Genomic DNA, 20,617 nt, shown 5'->3' with positions numbered 1-20,617 from the left:
CATTTTGCTAAAGCAAGGAAGTAGAGAGAGAGTGTTTAAAAACAGAGATAAAAATAGAGTTGGAAGTGAGTGAGTGAGTGAGTGAGTGAGTGAGTGAGTGAAGGCTGGATCCTTTTGGATGTTTCATCAGCACAGTGGAGGAATGTAAGTGGGAGGAGATGGCCAAGGCAGAGAGATGTGGAAGCACCTCTATTAATAGAGCCTTTCAGGGCCAACTGTTTAGATACACAATAAGTGAAAAGAAGAAAAAGAGGAAAAAGGGTTGTCCTGGAAAGGGTTTCGCTCACTGTCCTCTTTCCTAATGCAATCCCAAAAGGTAATACTAGGAGACGCCAGACCCCAGAGTCCCTCCATCTCTCCGCTTTTTCACACTTTGCTCTTGATTCTCTAGTAATTTCACTAAACCATCTATTAGCTCTCTATCCTGAGTTCTCTCATGTGTTGTCATGGGAGGATAGAGCACAAACATGATTCCTTTGTTGTTTCGAAGCTCAGTTAACCAAGTGTACAAGACATTGGTTAACATTACCTGGTGATAGTGCTCAAGTCTTTTGGCTCCTTAGAGCTGATATGACTGGCCAGACAATAATGACACATGGAGACAGGGGTGGGAAGGCTGGTCAACTAGCACCCCATTCAGAGGTAGTTTTTGTCTAATGACAACAGGCACAGGAAATAGAGGAGAATAGTTCCCAGATGGGTTGAGTTCACAGGGACACCAATCACTGACACGCGTGTCTAAGGCGGAAGGTGGTGATGTCCTCTAATTACAAGCTTGGACCCCCGCAGTCTCCCCGCAGAGAAAATGATTGCTTCCTTTGGCCCCCTTTTCATCTGGGACTTCAAAAGATAGATTGAAAATAGAGAGAGAGACAGAGACGGAGAGAGAAAGAGAGGGGAAAAGCTCGAGAGACACATTTACATACTTAAAAATGTGTATCTAAGCGCAGAGGAAGATAAGGCTTATGGATATAGCAGATGTCTCTGTTGGAGGACGAACAGAGAGGAGAGAGAGCAGTGACAGACAGACAGACACACAGTATGGAGAAGATTATCCACTCAGCTCCCACACCTCTCCTGACATATAAATGATCCTGTCTTTCCACTGACCTCCATCCAGACCTTCCTAACAGTAGACCTATCACTGTAGCTCTTCAAAGATGAATAAAAAGAAGGAATGGCATTTCAGACTTCCTTAAATCCGATTTGAGAGGAAACATATGAGCTATGATATGAGCTCATTGAATTAGTGGAAACCACTGAAGCAGTGGTTTATTTTGTTGTTTTATTTGACAAAAATATAATCCTTGGTGGTATTTGGGAATACAACATGAAGAGGGAGGAGGGTTTTAGACACGGTCTCTTGACACTTCTGACAGATTACGTAGGTCTTTGTATTTCAAACCTCAAGTCCACTAAGTCTTTGATAATGCTATCTCTGTATGACATGTATGCTCTGAGGATGAGCTCACGATGTCCATACATAATCAGCAGATCACGATAGCCATGATAGTATGGGGTACAGGATGTGAGCACACAGAATGTTAGATAGGCCTAAATACCAGCTGTTAACTAATTTCAGCACGATAAAAGCTGAACGTTTAATGCTTCATCCCGGCCTCTCTCTCTCTCTCTCTCTCTCTCTCTCTCTCTCTCTCTCTCTCTCTCTCTCTCTCTCTCTCTCTCTCTCTTTCTCTCTCTCTCGTCTGGGATGATGTCATAGTTGGGAATTCCAACAGGAGGCCCTCCTTGAGCTCATAAAACACTCCCCTAACCCTCCCTTCAGCTCAATGCCTCCCTGCATGTACGTTCCTTCTCCATCTTCTCCAAACGGCTCTCTGCTCCATGCTCCCAAACCTCTACTCACCACACCAGCCCTGGAGAAACCAGATACAGGACATCTGCTGCATGAAGTTTGAATCCCCTGCTATGGTCTCATACGTTAGACACCTCAGGAAAAGGGTTTACATCTTGACTCCTCAAATCGACAAAGTATGAATGGAGACAGACTTAGAATACAGCACAGGAATGCAAGTGTTTTTTCCATTGAAACAGTTGTTTCCTAGAGACTGGGCTGCTGATTCTTGTGTTGCATATAACCGAGCTGTGCTGTGTGTTCTCTACATGATGTCATACACCATTTCTCATATTTGCTTGTGCTGGAAGCTGAGACACAGAGAGCTGCTCTAGCACTGGAAAAAAGAACTCTGGCCCAGTCTGGCAGCAATTCAATCTGTGATGTCATTGTTTGATCCGGAACAATCCTAAAAGAGATGTAGAAAATATTTTGTTGAATTCGAGGGGACAAGTAAAATAATGCATACACATTTTTCCAGTTAGCTTTTAGGATAGAGTGCAGAACTGTACCAAGTTAAAACCTGGCAGCAGATGTATGAACAGGGCTGGTATGACAGCAATTAAAGGATCTGCAGCGTTTGCTCATCAGGTCCTGGCAGAGAAGTTGGAACAGATGTTCTGCCTCTGGGATCGTCAGGGAACCATCAAATATCATCAGCGCCTAGTGATGTCTGTGAGGCTTGTCTGAAACGTGTCTCTACATCAGTTAAAGATGCCTAAGTCTTCCCACTTAAAAACAGGCACAATGTGTTTGGAATATCAAACGCACACACATGCAATGTGTAGATTTGACAACATTGAGGGACTGTAAGAAAACTGATTCCATATTACGTCTGTCATAATCATTTGCATTATTTACAATGGAATGTAATGCCTTAATTACTTGCAGGCAGCACTAGAATTGTCTTTGTTCTGCACTCAGCCATAATTATTCGTAATTATGAATGTGGCGCCTTAATACAAGTCTCCCAACCTTGACTGTTGCCCACAGCAGTGAAGCCTACACCCTCCTGATTACTCAGTTTACAATGTGCACTGAGTAAAGGTACCAAATACATATTCTTCACTGATTTCATGAAGAATCCGCAGCATAGGAGATAAGGCTGTGCAAATCCTGTCACATACCGTTTTCTAAATCCTATGTATGTACACAGTGGAGACTGAGCCCTTTTACATGGTTTCCTTTGGGATGTTGGGATGTTTGTCCTCAGTTACAGTAAAGTCACCACTGGTCATGTTTCACTGTTACCCATCCAGGCCCTGCGCCAGTGCAGAATCCCACTTCAATCCAGATCAGAGCAGCTATAAATAGACCCATGTGACATGGGAGACAACACCCCCTGGTAAACCCACCCCACCAGGAGGAAGGCAGTCTGAAGTAACCCAGCAGTAAAACATTTCACACTCAGCAGGGCTTCTTACTGTGGAGGGTCTACAGTAGGTTGCTGATGTGACTTGGTCAAGTATGACACTGAGGTGATAGAGAGCAGAACATGCCTGATGTAGACCTAAAGTGATGTCTGAGTCATGGCAGGCAATGCGATACCCCGTATGGTTGTTGCAGAGAATAGCCCGGCCCAGTATGAGTGACCATAGTGGGTATGGACACACCCAGGATGGCTGCAGGAGCATGTGACACAGCTGTCCAACACACCATCCCAGGTTAGATTCAACATGAGAGTGTCGCCTGCTGGCCAGAGTAGACACTGCAGTGTGACAGCGCCACAACGACAGCAAGCTTTTCTGAGATAGGGTGTGAAGTCATGTCAAATGAGGAGGCCTGAACTTGACAGTGACTATGAAGGTCAGTGGGGTGTATGTATGTACAAGTGTATCTTTGTATATGTATATGTGTGTGTTTGTGTGTGTGTGTGTGTGTGTGAGAGTGTGTGGAATGGGGGTGTTGAATTGTCAATGGCTTATGGATGAAAAAAGACCCTGACCTGTTTTCCCTGTTGAGCAGAAGGTCTATTTGAGTCACTAGTTCAGGGTCCCACCTGTTCCAAAGGCGTGTGGTGTCAATGAATGGGTCTGTGTGTGGTGGAGGCATATGAGGACACACTTCATATCATATAGTACAGCTGTTCAGCAGTCTATGCAGTGCATACTAACTTGTCTGTCTACATACAGATCCATTCAGAATGCATTTCCTTAGGATACAATACAGCACTGCTCTTCAAACAGTCAAGACTCCCAGAAAGTAAAAAAAAGCATGTTCTTGCTGGTCTAACAGCACCGTGATGACCCATCCATCAAAAGACAGACACAGGCACAGATGCCAAACACTCTGAAAACAGCTCCCTCTGCTCTTCTTCTTTGGTCTGGTGCACAAATTGATTTTCCAAGGCCCCCCTACCCATCTGAGAGAGAAACTGTCTCAGAAAACCATGAAAATAAACAGAAGCCTAATACCTATTCTCCTTCAAGAAAAAAAGATTCAGAAAATACAATCCCTAGCCTGTTTATGGATGATTGATTCACACTGCAATCTGATTGAAGACATGAATGAACAATAAAATCTAATAATGCTGCTGTTTTGAGCAAACTGAATGGCGGGGGTGTTCTCAATAGAGGCAACAGTTGTTTTGATTAAGCTGCATTACTAGTCCTTCACACCACGGATCACAAATGAGGTGATTACATTAAATTTGATACTAACCATTGTTCCAATGCCATCATTGCCTTGTGTAGTACTTCATGTATCAATAACAAGACAAATTGAATGTAATATTTGCCAAAAACGAGAAAACATCAAATCTACAGATAACGTGAACAAATGTAACCCAAACACACAGACACAAACACATCCAAAAGCTGTTTCTCCAGGAACATAGCTTCCACTTTCATTCACCTCCCTAAACACAGCTGTCCAACCACTCCAGCACAGTTTATTTCGCTGTGTGCCCCCTCAGCCTTGGAGTTCCATCACTGATGTCCGCCGCCCTGCCCAGGCCCTGATGCTGGCCGCTGTGCCCCAGTGGCATCCCAAGTCACGGGCACGCACACTGGAGCTATTGAGCCTGGAGGAGCGCCTCCCAGCTCTGCCTTGTGCTCTGGGACATTGTTTGTGTTGGCCCAGGGCATAAAGGCTGCCTTTCTAAAGCCTGCTGTATGGCACATTCTATATCTTTGATGAGGGAAAATACAGAGTGGAGAAACATGACTTTCCCTGCAAGACAGCGAGCTGTCAAAGTGTCCACACGGGCCAGTCAAATATGTGTATTATCCTCCAATAAACCTATAACTTAAAAGAGAGACTTGCTAAGGTTGGGAACTAGGGACAGTGAGAGATATGCTTTAATGACTTTCATAATTTCTGTCATACTTAAAGCTCCTTCTTATACTGTGAGAACAGACAGAATTTAATTTTAATGGGCTATTCATTTCGGCCCAGACAGGGGTATAATAATTCATGAGACATAATATTATTTTAGAAGTGGACTGAATGATTGAATACACATTCAGAGAAGATTTGTGATTGTGCAGTTCAGTCCTTCTCTATGACAATGAACTGAGGTGTAATTAGGCCTGAGTGACACCATTAGCTAAGTAGATCTACACCAAATGGACGAAACAATGGCTAACAGAGGAAACACAAGGCCTGCACAGTAAGAGATGTCCTGTAATCCGGTAAATCATACCCTGTGGACAGGATTTAGTGGGATCTAAAGTTGGGATATTTGACCCCTAATACCAGTGTAATATAGGGAACTGCAGAATCAGGGCATTAGAAAAGTGTTCAAGGAAATCCTGCCATCTCTAGGCTGCTCTTTTTCCCAAACTCTGCAAATCTGACAGGAAAACAACAACCAGATCCAAACCCTCGCATTTAAAAAGCACAACAGAGAACTGAGAGGATCACTTTACTGGTAACAGGAACCCAGGACATTTGTGTTTTTTTCCCAACTGCAATGGGACCTTGATCATTAGTATTTAAATATTAATTGAAAGCTTTGCCTGAAAGCATCTCAACAATGACATGGGAAATTAGACAAGCAATTATTCATGACTTGTCCATCTTCTGTGCCCTTTATAATACTTGGATGCAAATGCTGGGGCTGTTATCGGGACACACTAAGTCCTTCACTACCACTAGGTTTATCCACATTTTTGCCTCAAAAACGAGAAGGCAGCATATAAAGGCCAACATTTTTATTAAGATCTCAAAGTTTTGGTCCACCACAAACCATAATTTCATTCAAAAAATGTACAGCTAAGTCAACTTCCCTGCAAGTCACGAGGATGCTGAGAACTGTATTCATGTCGAAACATTCCAGTGGAACAAGATATCCTGACTGAGCGAATTCCATTCATACTTTACTTCCAGCAAGATGAGAAAGAGCACAAGTCAGCAAATCGTACGTACTTAACAAAAACGCCATCCAAGCAGGCAAGCAGGGACATGAAGTCCTGGGATTTGTCATAAAAACAAGTCGATAAGCGAGTCAGAGTGTTTTGTACAATAAATTGAGTTCCCAGTTCCAGGTTTAGTTAATAGATTTGATAAACTCCATCTGAAATAGTGCCAAGACATTTCCAAGAAAGATGGCTACATATGGGAGCACGGATTACAGTGCTATTTCCATGACAAACGACCTGACACTGGGTAACTTTGTTTTCTGCCCATTTAATTCATTAAAGAGCCACAGCCTATTGGATGTCATCCAACAAGTATTGGAACTCAATAGGCAAGGGATCTCAATCCCATCCTTTCAGAGACGCGGCCAGAAAAGCCTCATGCAGTGGTTATGAAACATCAGCATCAACACAAAGCTCACAACTACCTCTTCTCCAATTAAGCTCACAGGAGGAAAAACAGGAGTAATGGTCATCTGGGAGAAATGGATTCCAGATCGGTTGTAAATCTTTCTCCTACCCTGGCCTGCGAGTTGTGATCTACGCTCCAAGGGGCTTCTGGTTTTATTGACGTGAAGCACATCCCCAGTCTCAGTGGGCTGCAGTGTGCATTGATCCAAACACCCTGAGTAACTCATTAACCCCCCCCCCCCCGCCGCATCTCTCCCACTCAGAGGATAACAGGGGGAGCTGAACAGACTGCAGTCTGGATGACCCTGGAGTGACCGCTCCTACACCTGTCAATTATCTGAGAAGTTTGGATTAAAGGGGGAGACATGAGTTGGAGGAATGGGATTTCTGAGTGTGCCAGCTCCAATAAAGGACACGGGACATGTGGACATGTCGAGTTCATGGAGAGAAGATGACAGCAAATAGCCCTAAAGAAGAACAAACTGAATTTAGGAATGAAGATGAACTGTCTACATTATCCAGTGAACTTCCTTCTCCTAGAGGTTGGTTAAAAGCAGGATCTGTGTGAGCAATTCTCACCATACTAAAAAGTACAGACGCACCCCAAATGTAATCTGAAGAGTGACATAGATCAACATGGACTGTTTCACAGTGTTTTCTCTACTGGTGGAGTCTGTTTTCATAGACCATATCTACATAGTGAGATGATTTAGCTCAATCTGCTAGTCCAAGACTGGCTTAGTTTTCTACTCATTGTGGATAAAGGTATCTCTAAGCTGGGTGGAGTCAATTAAACCTGGAAGGGTCCCATTTTGAGTGACACTTTCTATCTGGTAAAGGGAAACTTCTTTCGATAAACAGAAAGGTTGGTCTGTGAATGGTGGAAGTAGTCCTTTCCCAGAGCACCACTATGCCCCCAATCCTCTTGTTGTAGGGGACTATCTCCTATCAGAGATAGAGAGCTGCAGGGCCAGTGTGGTCCCCACCAGTCCCCCAGGTGTGACTGAGTTCTTTCATACTAGCCCTGCTGACAGGACATGACCCCCTCCACACACATGTAGACGTGTTGCTGGGTCTGAGTGCTAGCAGCCTGCCCTTTCCTGCCAACAGCTTCACAGGAGGACCACTGTGGAGGCGACAAGCGCACTTTGTCTCACTCTCGACCTGGAGGCTGAGTGCATAAACATTGATTTGTAAATCACAAGCTGAAACAGTTTTCAGGAAAGGAGGTAAATAAAGTGGCTGTAGGGAAGCCCGTCTGCACTAACCTTCCCTCTCACCGTGTTTTTCTGATGAGTAGCAATACAATTCTGTCAAGTATGTTATTTCATAATTTTCTGTTGACCTCCCTTCTATTGACAAACACATACAAATGCAATCTTTTACAAAACACCGGGTATTCATAGTTCTGTATTCTGTAACGTTTTCCCCAAGGGGAAATCCTGTATTTCATTATTTTGACCAAAAGAACACTTGAGATGGAGAAAGAGAAAGAAAACAGAAAGAAAAAGAGAGAAGACAAAATGGGAAATATAGAAAAACACGGTTTAGTGGAGAAGAAAGCCCTGGCTCCAGTCCACACAAAGCGGCGTGTCTGCATACAGTAGAGCTCTGTAGCTTCCCATATGACTGATGACAGAAGCCCCCCTCACGCTCTATGCATTTAATGTCCTCTAACGATCCTCCTGGTCGGCCATCCATTCTGTAAACAGCTCTAATGAGTACAGGACAGGTCAGCAGTTCTGAGAGGAGAAGAAGCGAGGGTAAACAGGCAAAGGTCTGTTGGATAGCCGTGCCGCCTGCATCTCACTAACTACTGGCTGTGGTGAGAGAACTGATGCAGCGGTCATCATCAGAGGCCCGGCGACAGGGTGAAGAGAGGAGAGGCTGACACGAGAGGTTGATTCCACAGGGCTCTGCAGTGACTCACCCAGGACATCATGGGCTGGGAGGAAAGGGCTGCCCTCGACCAGCCACACACTGACACTCACAGGATAGGTAGGCATCGCTCCTCAAGAAACAGAGGACCTACAGATCCAGAGGACCATGCACGTCTTCTGTGTTTAGGCGGTTAGGGTTAGTGTAAAATGTGTGTGAACTCACACACATTTCTAAACAGTCTATCGTTTCATGTTATTAAGACACATATTTAAAAAAAATGTCTTTATACACACACACACACAAACACGAGCACACACACACACAAACACACACAGACACAAACACCCCCTCCTCCTCCTCCTCGAGGCACTGGGCTTCAGCGTGAGTATGACATCAGACTGGAGAACAGCGGAGCCGGCACTCCAACATACCGCTCCAGTCAGCCCTGCTCGGCAGCAGACCGCTACTGAATATACACTGTCACACACACACATGCTGTGCCTGCCCCTGAAAACACCTGCCCCTCCATCACAGCAGCACAGCATCAACCCCTGCAGTAACCCACAGTCCTCACAAGCCCACCTACCTGTGCCTCCATCTTGAACATCAGGTCACACGCAGCTGGGTCCAGGTGTATCCAACAGCCCCAGGCACGCGGGTATGCCACTGTATGCTGCTCAGAGACAGCTGAGCGGGCTGCTAGCAAGCAGGCAGAAGTAGAGACAGAGAGAGCTGGGCTGGAGTAGGAGTCTGGGGTTGTCACACACACACACACAGCACCAGGAACCTCCTGACAGATTTACTCTCTAGTCATCAGCATGTTACCCAAACGTCAATGGAAAGGGGAGGCTCTATCTTTCTCTCGTACACCTCCCTCTATAGAGTAGGGCCCTCCCCCCATCTCTCTATCTCTCTCACTCACTCCCGTTACTGCTCCTGTCTTTCTCTTTCATCCCCTCGCCTCTCATTCCCTGTTTCTTTCGCCTCTCTCGCCCCGTTTCTCTCAAATATGTATATACTGTACTCCTTGTCTATCCTCCTCTACCTTGGACCCTCATATATTAAAGGATATTTTCCCTTTCAGCTGCATTCTCTCTCTGTCCCTGTCTCCCTCAGCCTCTCTTTCTCCCACTCTCTCTCCCTCTCTCTTGCCCTCTCTTTCTCTCCCTCTCTCTCTACCTCTCTCGCCCTCTCTCGCCCCTCTCTAGCCCCCTCTCACCCTCTCTCTACCTGTCTCTCTCCCTCTCTCACCCTCTCTCGCCCCTCTCTTGCCCCCTCTCTCCCTCTCTCTCGCAGGTCATTTATTCAGCTGTTGTGTTGATCCTCTGGCTTTGGCCAAGCTGTGCCCTAACTCTGTGTTGTGTCCAGACCGTGCGTAATTGCGTGTGTGTGCATGGTTGTGTGTGTTGCAACTCTGCAAGGTCACCACTTGTTTTTCTGCCTTCCCACCAGGACACATGACGGCACTGGAGAGGAAATCTGAGCAGCACACATTCCCTCGCCTGCCACACATTCTACACAGTCTAGTAGGAGATGCAGTACCACACAGAACAGTGTTGTTCAAAGGTAATTTAAATCACTTGTGCCTCATAAGATATTGGAGAATTGGAAGTATTGGAGTTCCATCAGGGATCAGTAAAACTACTGCACCAATGAGAAAAACAGAACCTGCTCTCACCGCCATTTTAGAACAGTGAACTCATCAGTGTGAGTGTCAAGCATGTGATTGCACCATCTCCAACAGAAGGCGTTGTCAGTAAGACGGTATCAGAGAAGCTTACGGGGAAACCTTCTCATCCATCTCTTTCCTTCGACCCACACGTCCTCCTCTCCCCTGCCCTGCCGTGCTCTGCCCTGCCCTATCCTGTCCTATCCTGCGTAGTGCTACTATTTTCTGGGCCATCGCTGAATACAGTGTTCCAGAACCTTCAGTAACATACTAGGACATATCCTGGAAAGACATCATTCCTTTCCCTAAGAAAATTGAGCCTAGGCTAGAGTACAGCAGTTCCATCTCTGCAGTGCCAGATGTATGTACCATGCATGTGTCTTCAGGAACTCTGTTTCTAGACTGTTTTTATATTGCAGGTAGGTACCAGAGTGAACAAATTGTATGCCAGTCTTTTTTGCTTTTGTTTCTCTCTGAACACCCAGCAACACGCCAGCCATAACCTCAAAACAATAGGTAAGTAAATACTGGCTATAAATCTCCCTTGTGTAGCCGTAATCTGATGGGGCAGCTGCTGGAAAGAAGCCAGGAGAGACAGGGAGAACAACAAAAATGAGAGTAAGAGAGAGGTACTGGTGGAAGAAAACAACACTGCAAGGCTGAACAGCCTCAGTGGGGTCTCACACACGGACAGCTGAAGCTCCCATTTGCTTTCATTTGTCATTTCTCTACCCTTTCATGGCTCACAGTGGAATATGTGCCCATCATTAAATATAAAGATATCCCACAATGTTCCACGGTGGACTTGACTGGCTCACAGAATATGGACTATTCAGATGAATTCCACAACATTTATCAGTGTGGGCATTAATATGCAACCAGTGAGCCAGTCCAATTTTGTGAGCATAAGTCCCTGAACGAGAGTGCTTTGAGTGTGAACAGTAATGACGCTGATGTAATTTCAGATTTCATTTGCTGTCCCTTGTTGAGGTTTGTTCCGACCAACGGAGGGAGCCAGAGTGCTGTACAGTCAGAAGCCTACTGAGGCTGAGGCTCCCTGACGCAGCTAGGACCTCGGGCTCACCAGGTCTCCCTCAGATTCCATCCACAGACATTCCACAAACGTCACCCACACACGGGAATGAGGGATTAACATGATTGACAGATTGTGGAAAAGGAGAGGATGACAAGCATACCTATTAGAAAGAATGGAAATTGGGAGGGGATGTAGAACTGAAAGAGGGAAATTAACTTCATCCTCTATTCCTCAAGGGAGCTCATTTGGGCTGCTGTGAAGAGGAGATGTAGAGTCTTGTATGGAGAGACATGGTTTGATCTCTCAGTCTTAATGTGTTCAAGGCTTTTCTGCTCTCAGTGGGAGTCCTGATTGCCCCCAGTAATGCAGGAGAAGTCTCCCATCTACATCCCTGTCTGGGCAGCAGGCTGCACACTTTCTCTATCGGCCTGTGAACTAGAACATTGTAGCCATCCAAACCGCTCTCTGAAATGCAGCCAAATAATAAGTAATAACTGCATCAGTATTGAGCGAGGGTGACTTGTCAAAATGTTGAATGATGTCATTGAGAAAAGCCATTCTACAGAGATGTTACAGGAGGCGGGCCTTCAGTAGGTGTGTCCTGGTTGGGGGGGGGGGCACGTGTTCTCCCCATTGAACTCTAAATGCACACGGTTGTCAAGACAACAGAAAGGGTTGACAGGGAAGATTGTTGTAGAGGGAGATGGTGGTGAAAATGTTCAGCATACAAACACACACACAAAAAAAACACCCATACACAAAGACTATTACATGCAGCCTAACCAGACCAAATATTTCAGTGTAATAACTATTTACAAGCAACAATCAAAACACTGGTGACAACTCTGCAATTTCCCTCAAAGTGGCAGGTAGCAATTTACGATGCAGGGGTCCTAATGCATAAGACGTGCAGGTGTGATTAACCATTGCTATTTATGAGAAACATTTTGAATGTAAATGTTTCATGTTAAACTCAGGGCCTGAGAACATTAGCTCGGGATTCATTTCATTCATGTTTTAAGGTGTATTCTAGTCATTATTGGAACATGGCAGGGTTGGATGCAAAGAGTGTTTCAGATTCAGATATGACCATGTAATATTGAGCCCTCTGTGATGGCTGTGCAGAGCTGGATCTAATGATAGATCTAATCTAATGACAGTTGAGGAGGCATAAATATATCAGCATGTTTCTACAATCCAGGCTGAAGGTCTAATGTTGGTGATTTACCCAAGGCAGTCAGTCCACTTATATACTGATGCACTACACTTTCTCACTGGGACACACAGACCTGAAATGCTTTTAATAGGTCAGGTTATTTAACATCCTAAATGCATCGTCATTGTCTCCTTGTCTCACGCTCTACCTGTGTACCCAATTTTCTCTCTTGCTCTCGCTCAGTCTCTCAATTTGCCCCCCACCACCCCCAAACTCTTCTCACATCCATTAAAAAAACAATTGTGAGTAGAAATGGCGTGTCCTTAGGTGTCACAAGATTAGTAGAGACAGAGATTTTGATCTGAAGCTGCTGCAAGCCTTGTAATGTTGCAGCAGAGGGCTCAATTGGAAGCTAATTTTTGCACTGAGGCGTCTAGCTGAGGGCATGCGCGTGGACGTGTGCATAGACACGTGTGTGTGTGTGTGTGCGTGTGTGTGCACGCGCCCGTGTGAGCGTGTGGAAATAAACCACAAGGAGCAGCGTGTGTGTATCCGAGCTGCAGTGCAGCAACATGAGCTCATCACTCTTCTCCTATCCTCTTCCCCCTCCACCCCTCCCTCCCTTCACTCTACCCCTCCTCTCTCCTACCATTACATAAGTTAATGCAGCACACTCTCTCATTGCTCGCCTGCCACTGTGAAGAGATGCAAAGGAATATGTCATCAAATGGGAAACGACACAAGGGGCGCTAAAGCAGATGCACAAGACGGGGTGGCAGCGTTCCCTCCGAGCACTCCCAGACACACAGATTACACACAAGAGCCCAAGTGCTGTAGCAGGCGTGGAGGCTTTTTCAACCCTATATCCAAGACAAGCAGACAAGAATAAAATGCAACAGGATTATCCTGAAAGACTGGCGTACACTGTATTTCATCATTGGATAAAGCATCAATGTAGGAAAAACATCCTCCTTTCCAAGCTCTGCGTTCATACCAGGTAAACAAGCCTACGAGCTATGAGAGGCATTAGCACTTCAAAGCTGAAGACTACAGCTCAAAATAATGAGTCACATGAATCTGCGATAAATCTATGACAGTTTTATCTACCATCATCGACGTCTACTCTGAAATTACCAGTACACAAGACAAGAGGATGCAAACACGGCTGTTGCTCTAGCTGTTAAATGTGTTCATTTAGGGATTTGGTTCCTTGTCTGAATGAATCACAAAGCAGGAGTTCAGTATTTTACACACACATGTGTGTTCAGTGCATATCATGCATTGGGCCCTCTAGCAGCAATATTTTAAACTTTTCAGAGGTGTGGACACTGACAAGCAGACCCAGATGTTTTAAGGAACCTTGTATTCACAGACAGCTTAAGCTTGGGTCACATTCACTGTTGTCAAGTATTGAGTCTTCACTGTGGCTATAGACCTGGTTTAAAACCATAGTGCTGTACAACATGACACAAGGCAGCTGGAGCCAGGCTGGCAACAGCCAGAGGATGCAGATTAATACAGCAGAAACACATTTTCCACCTGGTAAGCATGGGTGCAAATCAATCCCAAACACAGCTGTGGGGAAAGATGCTGATTCAACTGCAACCTCTAACAGTTGGGCCTGCAACCCCTTTGTGACCATACTGTACTTAGCAGTATACATATGTCTTGAAAGGACCCAGTTAATGGCAAAACAATTACAAAGTAAACAGCACTGTCTCGGCAGGTCCTCCTTATAACCAAAGTATCAAAATAACTCAGCTAACTGGCCCTGCTGACGTATGCAAGCCAATTATATTTCTTTCTCTCTCTTTCACTCACCACAGAAGAAGAACCACACGTCCTTCTGGCAGGTTGTCGTTTTTCCAAACCAGACTGCTCCTCTTGGCTGAGAAAAGCGCTCGCTTGTCAGAAACCAGGACAGGAGACCATCAAAGGGGCCAGTGAGTTGAATTTCCCAGCTCCAGATAGTATCCAAGGTACAGAATTGTGTTAGTTCATCAAGTCAGCCGGTTATCAAGAGGCAGGCCAGTGTCACTCCACAACAGGACCACTGTCAGTATACGCCACCTCAGCACTGACACACACACACACCGTCATCACAAGTCTAGGACACTCCAGCAGAATTCCCAGCCTGGTCCCTGGTTCTTCTATGTGTCAGAAATGAGGAGCAAGGGTGGGCAGACAGGCACCAAGGGCAAGCTTCAGACACACACACAGTAAATAAGTAATGTTCTCTGTCCTGTGTTTCAGTCTGCTCCCTTGCCTGTCACAGAGCCAGGCTGCCTCAGATCAGATGTCCTGGCCTTTACAGTGTCGCTGCTGCTATCTGTCTTACAGTCACAGACCAACAGACAAAGCTCTTGACAGTAACTACTTCAAACCTTCTTTAGCTTTTGATGGCACGAATACCGAGTGTCTAGTCTCTCCCCCAGAAAACATACTTCCTGGAGACACCTGAAACAGCTTCCCTGTGTTGTATCTCCCCATCAGCACGGGAAGGTATATGTCGAGGAAACCAAGCCGCCGCAGGCTGAGCCGTCTCAGCGGCATGGTGCCTTCTAACCAGCCAGAGACCTTCCTGTCTCAGCTCTGGAGATCAGCTCCACTTACAGATCATAGCATCTCCAAATTACCTCCAGCCTCTGCTATGTATGTAAGGTTTCGAGAGGTATGATAAGAGGAAGAGTTATGTGGAAGAAGCTAACTGTATCAAGTATCAACAATAGCACATACTTTAGAAGCACTGAATATACTACGTTGACAAATAACTGTGTTACCATGTAACAAACCACATAGTGGTTATCTATAAGTTTAGATACTAGTGTGGGCACAATTGTTTTCAGATAGTGACAAACTTCAGAGCAAAAATGACAGAACGTCCCTTTCCATTTTACTTTCATTTACACAGAGCGTGACTTCTTGATAATAGACACAGTACGAGTGGAGAAAAATAACTTTTATTTTCCACTACCTCCAAACTTTTTTTTCCCAAATAAAAGATTCAAGGGTTCTGGTCACTGTTGACTCTGCCTACAAAACCATGAATCTGGATTCCTGAAACTCGGACTGTAAGTTACATGCCAGTGATGATATATTTCCTGGGTTGTGAATAGGAAACCGGTTTAGAGACAAGAATGTTATTTGATCAGACTAGAGAAACATCCGGAGCAGACTGCAGAGCGGGCCCTGTGGTCAGGGGGCAGCCGCCCTCCGTGGTCTATCTCCATGTAGGCTGGTCATTAGCACAGACATACGTACCTTATAGTTCGGCTTGAAATGCAGTACTTCCACATCACATTTGGCACGGCAGTGACATCACCAGAGACTTGAGACATGCCCCAAATGTTTTTTGCATGGCACAGGGAGGACGTCTTAAAATGTCTGTAAACACCCCACACTGTCGCAGCTGTCCCTATAGCAGGAACAGACTGTACACACTCCCTTCTAAACCACTAATGACATCCCACATCCTTCACTTTCCAGAGAAAACCACAGAAAAAGAAAATTCTTCTGCAACTCCAGTAAAGTCCCTTCAGCTGTGCCTTTTAAAAGTTCCCTGTCCTACTTTCGACTCTCCACACATCAAGCTGCTAGACTAGGAAGCTCCCTGATGACCAAGTAAGGTAAAGTATACATATGGCAGAACAAAATCATCTGGGCTCATAACAAAAGCTCTCCACCCTAACAGAGCCCAGCACCACTCCTCCCTTTCTTCTCTTCAGACACCCCTTCTTTCTTTCTTTCTTTCTTTCCTTTCCAATCCCCCTCACTCATCTGGCTGCAAGGCTTGTGCTCCCCATGGTGGTGGGCTAGGCCTGCCTGTGCTATGTGTGTGTGTGTGTGTGTGTGTTTGGGTGTGCTTAGGTGTGAGTGTTTGAGTGTGTGTGGTAATACCTGGGCCCATGTCCAAGAAATACACAGCTCTGGATGGGAAGGCCAGGCAGGGGGAGGGTGAACCCTAGTCCAGCAGCTGGGAGAGGCTGTTTTCAGTTACTCCACTTTAACAACATGGCCTAAGTCATGGAACACTACCGTACGAAGCCATGTTACCATAAAGGTCTTGGGCCTGGCTGGAGTAACGAGTTACACCCTATGAATGGAATATTCCTTCTCCTCTGAGGATTTCTAAGCATAATGCAGCCTTTTAACAGGAATACATAGCTTGGCTTTACACCAGGCTTCATCATGGAAGGACCCTGTAATGTTAAATCACACTAGAGGATCATCCGTTATCTGAGGAAAAGAAACTGAATGTACTTTACTTTATGACAGCGTAAAAACGCTCAAAACAAGAACTAGTACTTCCCAAGAATACCGAGAATGAAAAAGAAGAACTGGTAGAGGTTATTGTAGCCAACACCTAATTCGAAATATCATTTAAAGAACAGACACCGTTTCATCCATATCTGGTCTTCTATGCCAGCTGTGCCTCCAGCTGAATGGAGTTCCCAGGGACATACACAGACAGGAAGGCTTATTCAGAGGGTATGGACACCAAGTCTTGAATTATTAACACAACATTATGGTCAGGTTCTCACCTTCAAAATACTAATGACTATGGTGGATCATTGGGAGACTGAATTAGCATAGAGAGATGAGACGGGATGGCAGGTGCTACTGGGAACTGGAACGCTCTTTCATGTATCCATCCTGTACGATCAGTCCCCCCTCACTTCTGATTCACACATCAAACCCAGCCTGACAGCCAGATGGGTTAGGCATGGGAAAAACACCTTGTGTAGACCACGGGTCTACCATTTGTGCATCTAGCCATCCGTATTGGACAATCATTTTGACATGAATGCAGAGTAGTAAGACTTAAAAAGAGTAAGGTATTCTGATGTAACTCAAATAAACATTAGCATATTCGATGGTGATGGTAGTGGTTAGTCCGTAATGGAATCTGGAGCGTCAGATACATGTGTTGTGACAGGCACTTAGTGACACGAGCCGGTCTTTATGGTCCCTGCACAGCTGCAGGGGGATGGGATTAGTGTGAATGAGATGAAGTGGTGGAGAGGAGGACTGTGTAGGGACACACCTTCACACCAAGCCTACACATCCATTAAACCACACAAGTCAAGGCTAGAGAGAGACCCTTCATCATGTACAGTCAACACTGCTGATTCAGAACAAGGAACAGCTCTGTGTTTGAGTCATAAAGGCACCTCCACAAACTCATGTCCACAATAAAACTGATGAAAACTGATGATGATAAAAACTGACCTGCAGTTTAATTATCAAGCATTATATCTCATTTGACGACACTACATGGGTGTGTGGTCAAAGCGGAGCAAATCAGTGCCACGCAGCACAGATTCACATCCTGACCCAGTGGGACACATAAAAGCAGTCTGAATAATCCAGTATAGATTATGCACTGGGTGAAAGGTGACACCAAAGAGTTCCCACGGGAGAAGAGAGAAGAATGAATTCAGCCATCTCCTGTCATTGTAAGCAAAAACCCATGTGCTAATGTGGGCAAGAGAACTCGATTAGCAATATGTTTAACAAGCCAGGCTGCTTAACTAGGTGTGTTTAGGAAGAAAGATCTCTTGCTTTACTTAGGAATTGATCATCTTCCTCCCAGTTAACACCAAGCCTTCAGTAACATCTCCCACAATGACATAATGTCAACACTGTGCCTGAACAGAGCTCTGGGTATTCTGCTACTTTCTGTCTACATAAACAGTCATTGTAGAATAATTAATTCCTGGGAGGTTGTTTTAATTCAAATGTATCCATGTTTCTTTAACAAGAGCCAGAGGCAGGTGTCAGTCATGACTTCAAATATTGAATTAAAACTAATTAAGTGAAACACGCAAGGGTTGCAAGTAAAATAGATACCCCAAACCGTCATGTTTTCAACTCACCTTTTATAAAAGTTATTATGAGGCTGTAGACATAGCACATGCCAGTAATCCAAACAGAAGGCTTTGAACTTCCACATTTTCAGGTCCTGAGTTATTAGGCAAAATATCAACAAGGGCAGCAGCAACAAGACTCACGGCTGATCAGTCCATGATGCCTGGTGTATATTCATGTTAACATGTCAGGGGCTATCCTGCTCCAGTATAAACCAAGACATGAATATCCTGTACCAGCCCTGAGTGGGTCAGCCTTCCTCGCAAGCCCAGATCCCTCCTGGATGGATGTCAACACACAGACACACCACTTCGAAGGGGAGCCAGGACCCTCTGGAGCAATCCACCAGCTCTGCTTTGGTGGATGCAGATCCAGTGAGCTTCCTCCTTAAAATAGCCTTTCCACTGGGTTCGGTCGGTGCTGTGCTGTATCCAGGTCAGTCAGTCCGTCCTCTGCGCCTGTCGCCCCTCAGTGTGTGTGCCAGCTTGGGATCCTTAGAGGCTCCATGGATATAGCTCAACACAGCTCTGGAGCTACAGCAGGAGGAGGTCGTCTGCTGTGTTGGAGCACAGGGAAGCTCTCCATGCACCACTCATCCCCCTTGGACACACAGCGTCTCATCTGGGATCACCAATGGCCCCCCTCTCCCTCCTCCTTCTTCTCCTCCCCCTCTTCAGCCACAGTGGCAAACTTTCCAACGTATGAGAGATGGTGGTTCCCTCTTTCTCTGTATGCCTCTCTCTCTGTCACTCCCTCCCAATCCTTCTCTCCCTTTCCCCTCGTACTCCTGTGTGTCCCTCAGTTTCTACCCTTACATGCTGTCTTTTGGTCTCTCGCTGTCTCTTTTGGTCTCTGTGTCTTTCAGTCTGTCTCTGTCTCTTTCAGTCTCTCCCCATATCCTCTGAAATGAATTACAGCATCTGTCATCCACACAGGACCTTCCAGAAATGTGCCGATACTGGTTGCCGGGCAACACTGCCGTACTACTGAAACTGCAAATGGAACCTTGCTGCAAAACCATCTGATTGGTTAGAGGTTGATGGGGAGGGACCACAATGTTGTACATGACTGCATGAGTTTACACCCCTGCTGTGTTCAAAACAAACAGAAGAGCAAAAATGGTACATATTTTGTTTGTGTGGAACACAATCTAATAAGGTGGCAGTTTAACTACAAAGTCTTAGATGGTCCAAGGTCAACCAGGTAAAGCAGTGAACACAATGGCTTTTGTATTATTATGAGGGGATTCATGTGGTTCATGGCCTATCCATGGGGTGATTCACAATAATTGGATATTTAAGGTGTATTGGCAGAGGTCCATAGAGAGAAACTGAAATTGAATTTATATTCATGAGTCGGTGAAAGTGTAATCCTTGGATCAAACAGGTGCATTAGCATTACAAGCCTGCTCCGATGAGCTAGGCATGTGGCTGTGCGCTGACAGAGATATCACATGACCTCTACCCCCTCCTCACTGACAGGGGTTTGGTGTGGAGGACAAGCACAGAGCTCTTCTCAATGTGAGAAGCAGCCCCAGCCTGCAGTACCACCCAGTGCCTCCCAGGGAACAGGGGTGTGGGTGGGCCTCTCATCAATATTCAACCCAAGTTGAATACCCCCAGTGGTCCAAATTGCACATAAGCACACATGCTCACATATGTGTACACATACACACAAACATTCAGCCGTGCTGCGTGGGGGATAAGCCCCCCTCAGTGGTTACTGGCAGACACCGCTTGTCCCCTTTCACTCACTTCCTGGCACAATATGGACTTCCTCCGATCCCAAAGAACCCGACTATGGCAGACGGAACACAAAGACACACAGGCAACACTGAGCACCTATTGTGAGCAGAGACAGTGAGGAATTAATTCATCTGCAAACTATTCATCAGCCGCTTGTCACCAAGCTTTGCTGCTCATTTTAGACACGTCTCCTGAAATCAACCACACACATAGATAAAGCCTTTTGTCTATGCTCTCCATCTTAATTTGTTTGTCAATGGGACAGACATTCCACTGAACCAACACTTGAAGTCGAGAATAAGTAGGGTTTGTTCGGTAAAATGTAGTTTTAATTCAGTGGGAATAAAATAAACTTTCTGGAAGTTAAACTGCATTGATGCTGGTGAGACATCTTCAAGCCACTTAGCTGTGGAAAACAACATTGTTTCATGATCTAGTTTTAATACATTTTTTTATATTTATTACTCATTGTGATTCACCCATACTTATCACAGCACAAGGAAAGCCAATTAAATTCCTTCAAACTGAAGGGAGAATGGCTCCAGTGGTGAAGGTGGGTGGTTCTCCGTCTCTGTCTGGTAGAAGAGGCTGCAGCCTGTCTGAGGGCACATTGAACAGATGGCTCCAATCTCACGCAC

At 45.4% G+C, this 20,617-nt stretch overlaps 1 protein-coding gene across 5 annotated transcripts in view; it reads right to left on the bottom strand.

Moving 5' to 3' along the window:
• Positions 1-20,617, bottom strand: part of LOC124481268 (IQ motif and SEC7 domain-containing protein 1-like) — a 76,653-nt gene that overhangs the window by 20,102 nt on the left and 35,934 nt on the right. The window contains exon 1 of one of the 5 annotated variants that reach the window (XM_047041192.1): positions 18,243-19,183. The exons of 3 other annotated variants lie outside the window; for them this stretch is intronic. In XM_047041192.1, coding sequence (XP_046897148.1) covers positions 18,243-18,319 — 77 coding nt within the window. In that variant the 5' untranslated portion in view covers positions 18,320-19,183. Of the gene's footprint in view, positions 1-15,627; positions 16,157-18,242; positions 19,184-20,617 lie in introns of those variants that run through there. One more of the 5 variants, XM_047041191.1, reaches the window with a different exon arrangement.

The sequence above is a fragment of the Hypomesus transpacificus genome, chromosome 18 (assembly GCF_021917145.1).
Source record: "Hypomesus transpacificus isolate Combined female chromosome 18, fHypTra1, whole genome shotgun sequence".
NCBI classification, from domain to species: Eukaryota; Metazoa; Chordata; class Actinopteri; order Osmeriformes; family Osmeridae; genus Hypomesus; species Hypomesus transpacificus.
The sequence above is the reverse complement of the archived record's forward strand: the minus strand, read 5'-3'. Positions and strand labels throughout refer to the sequence as shown.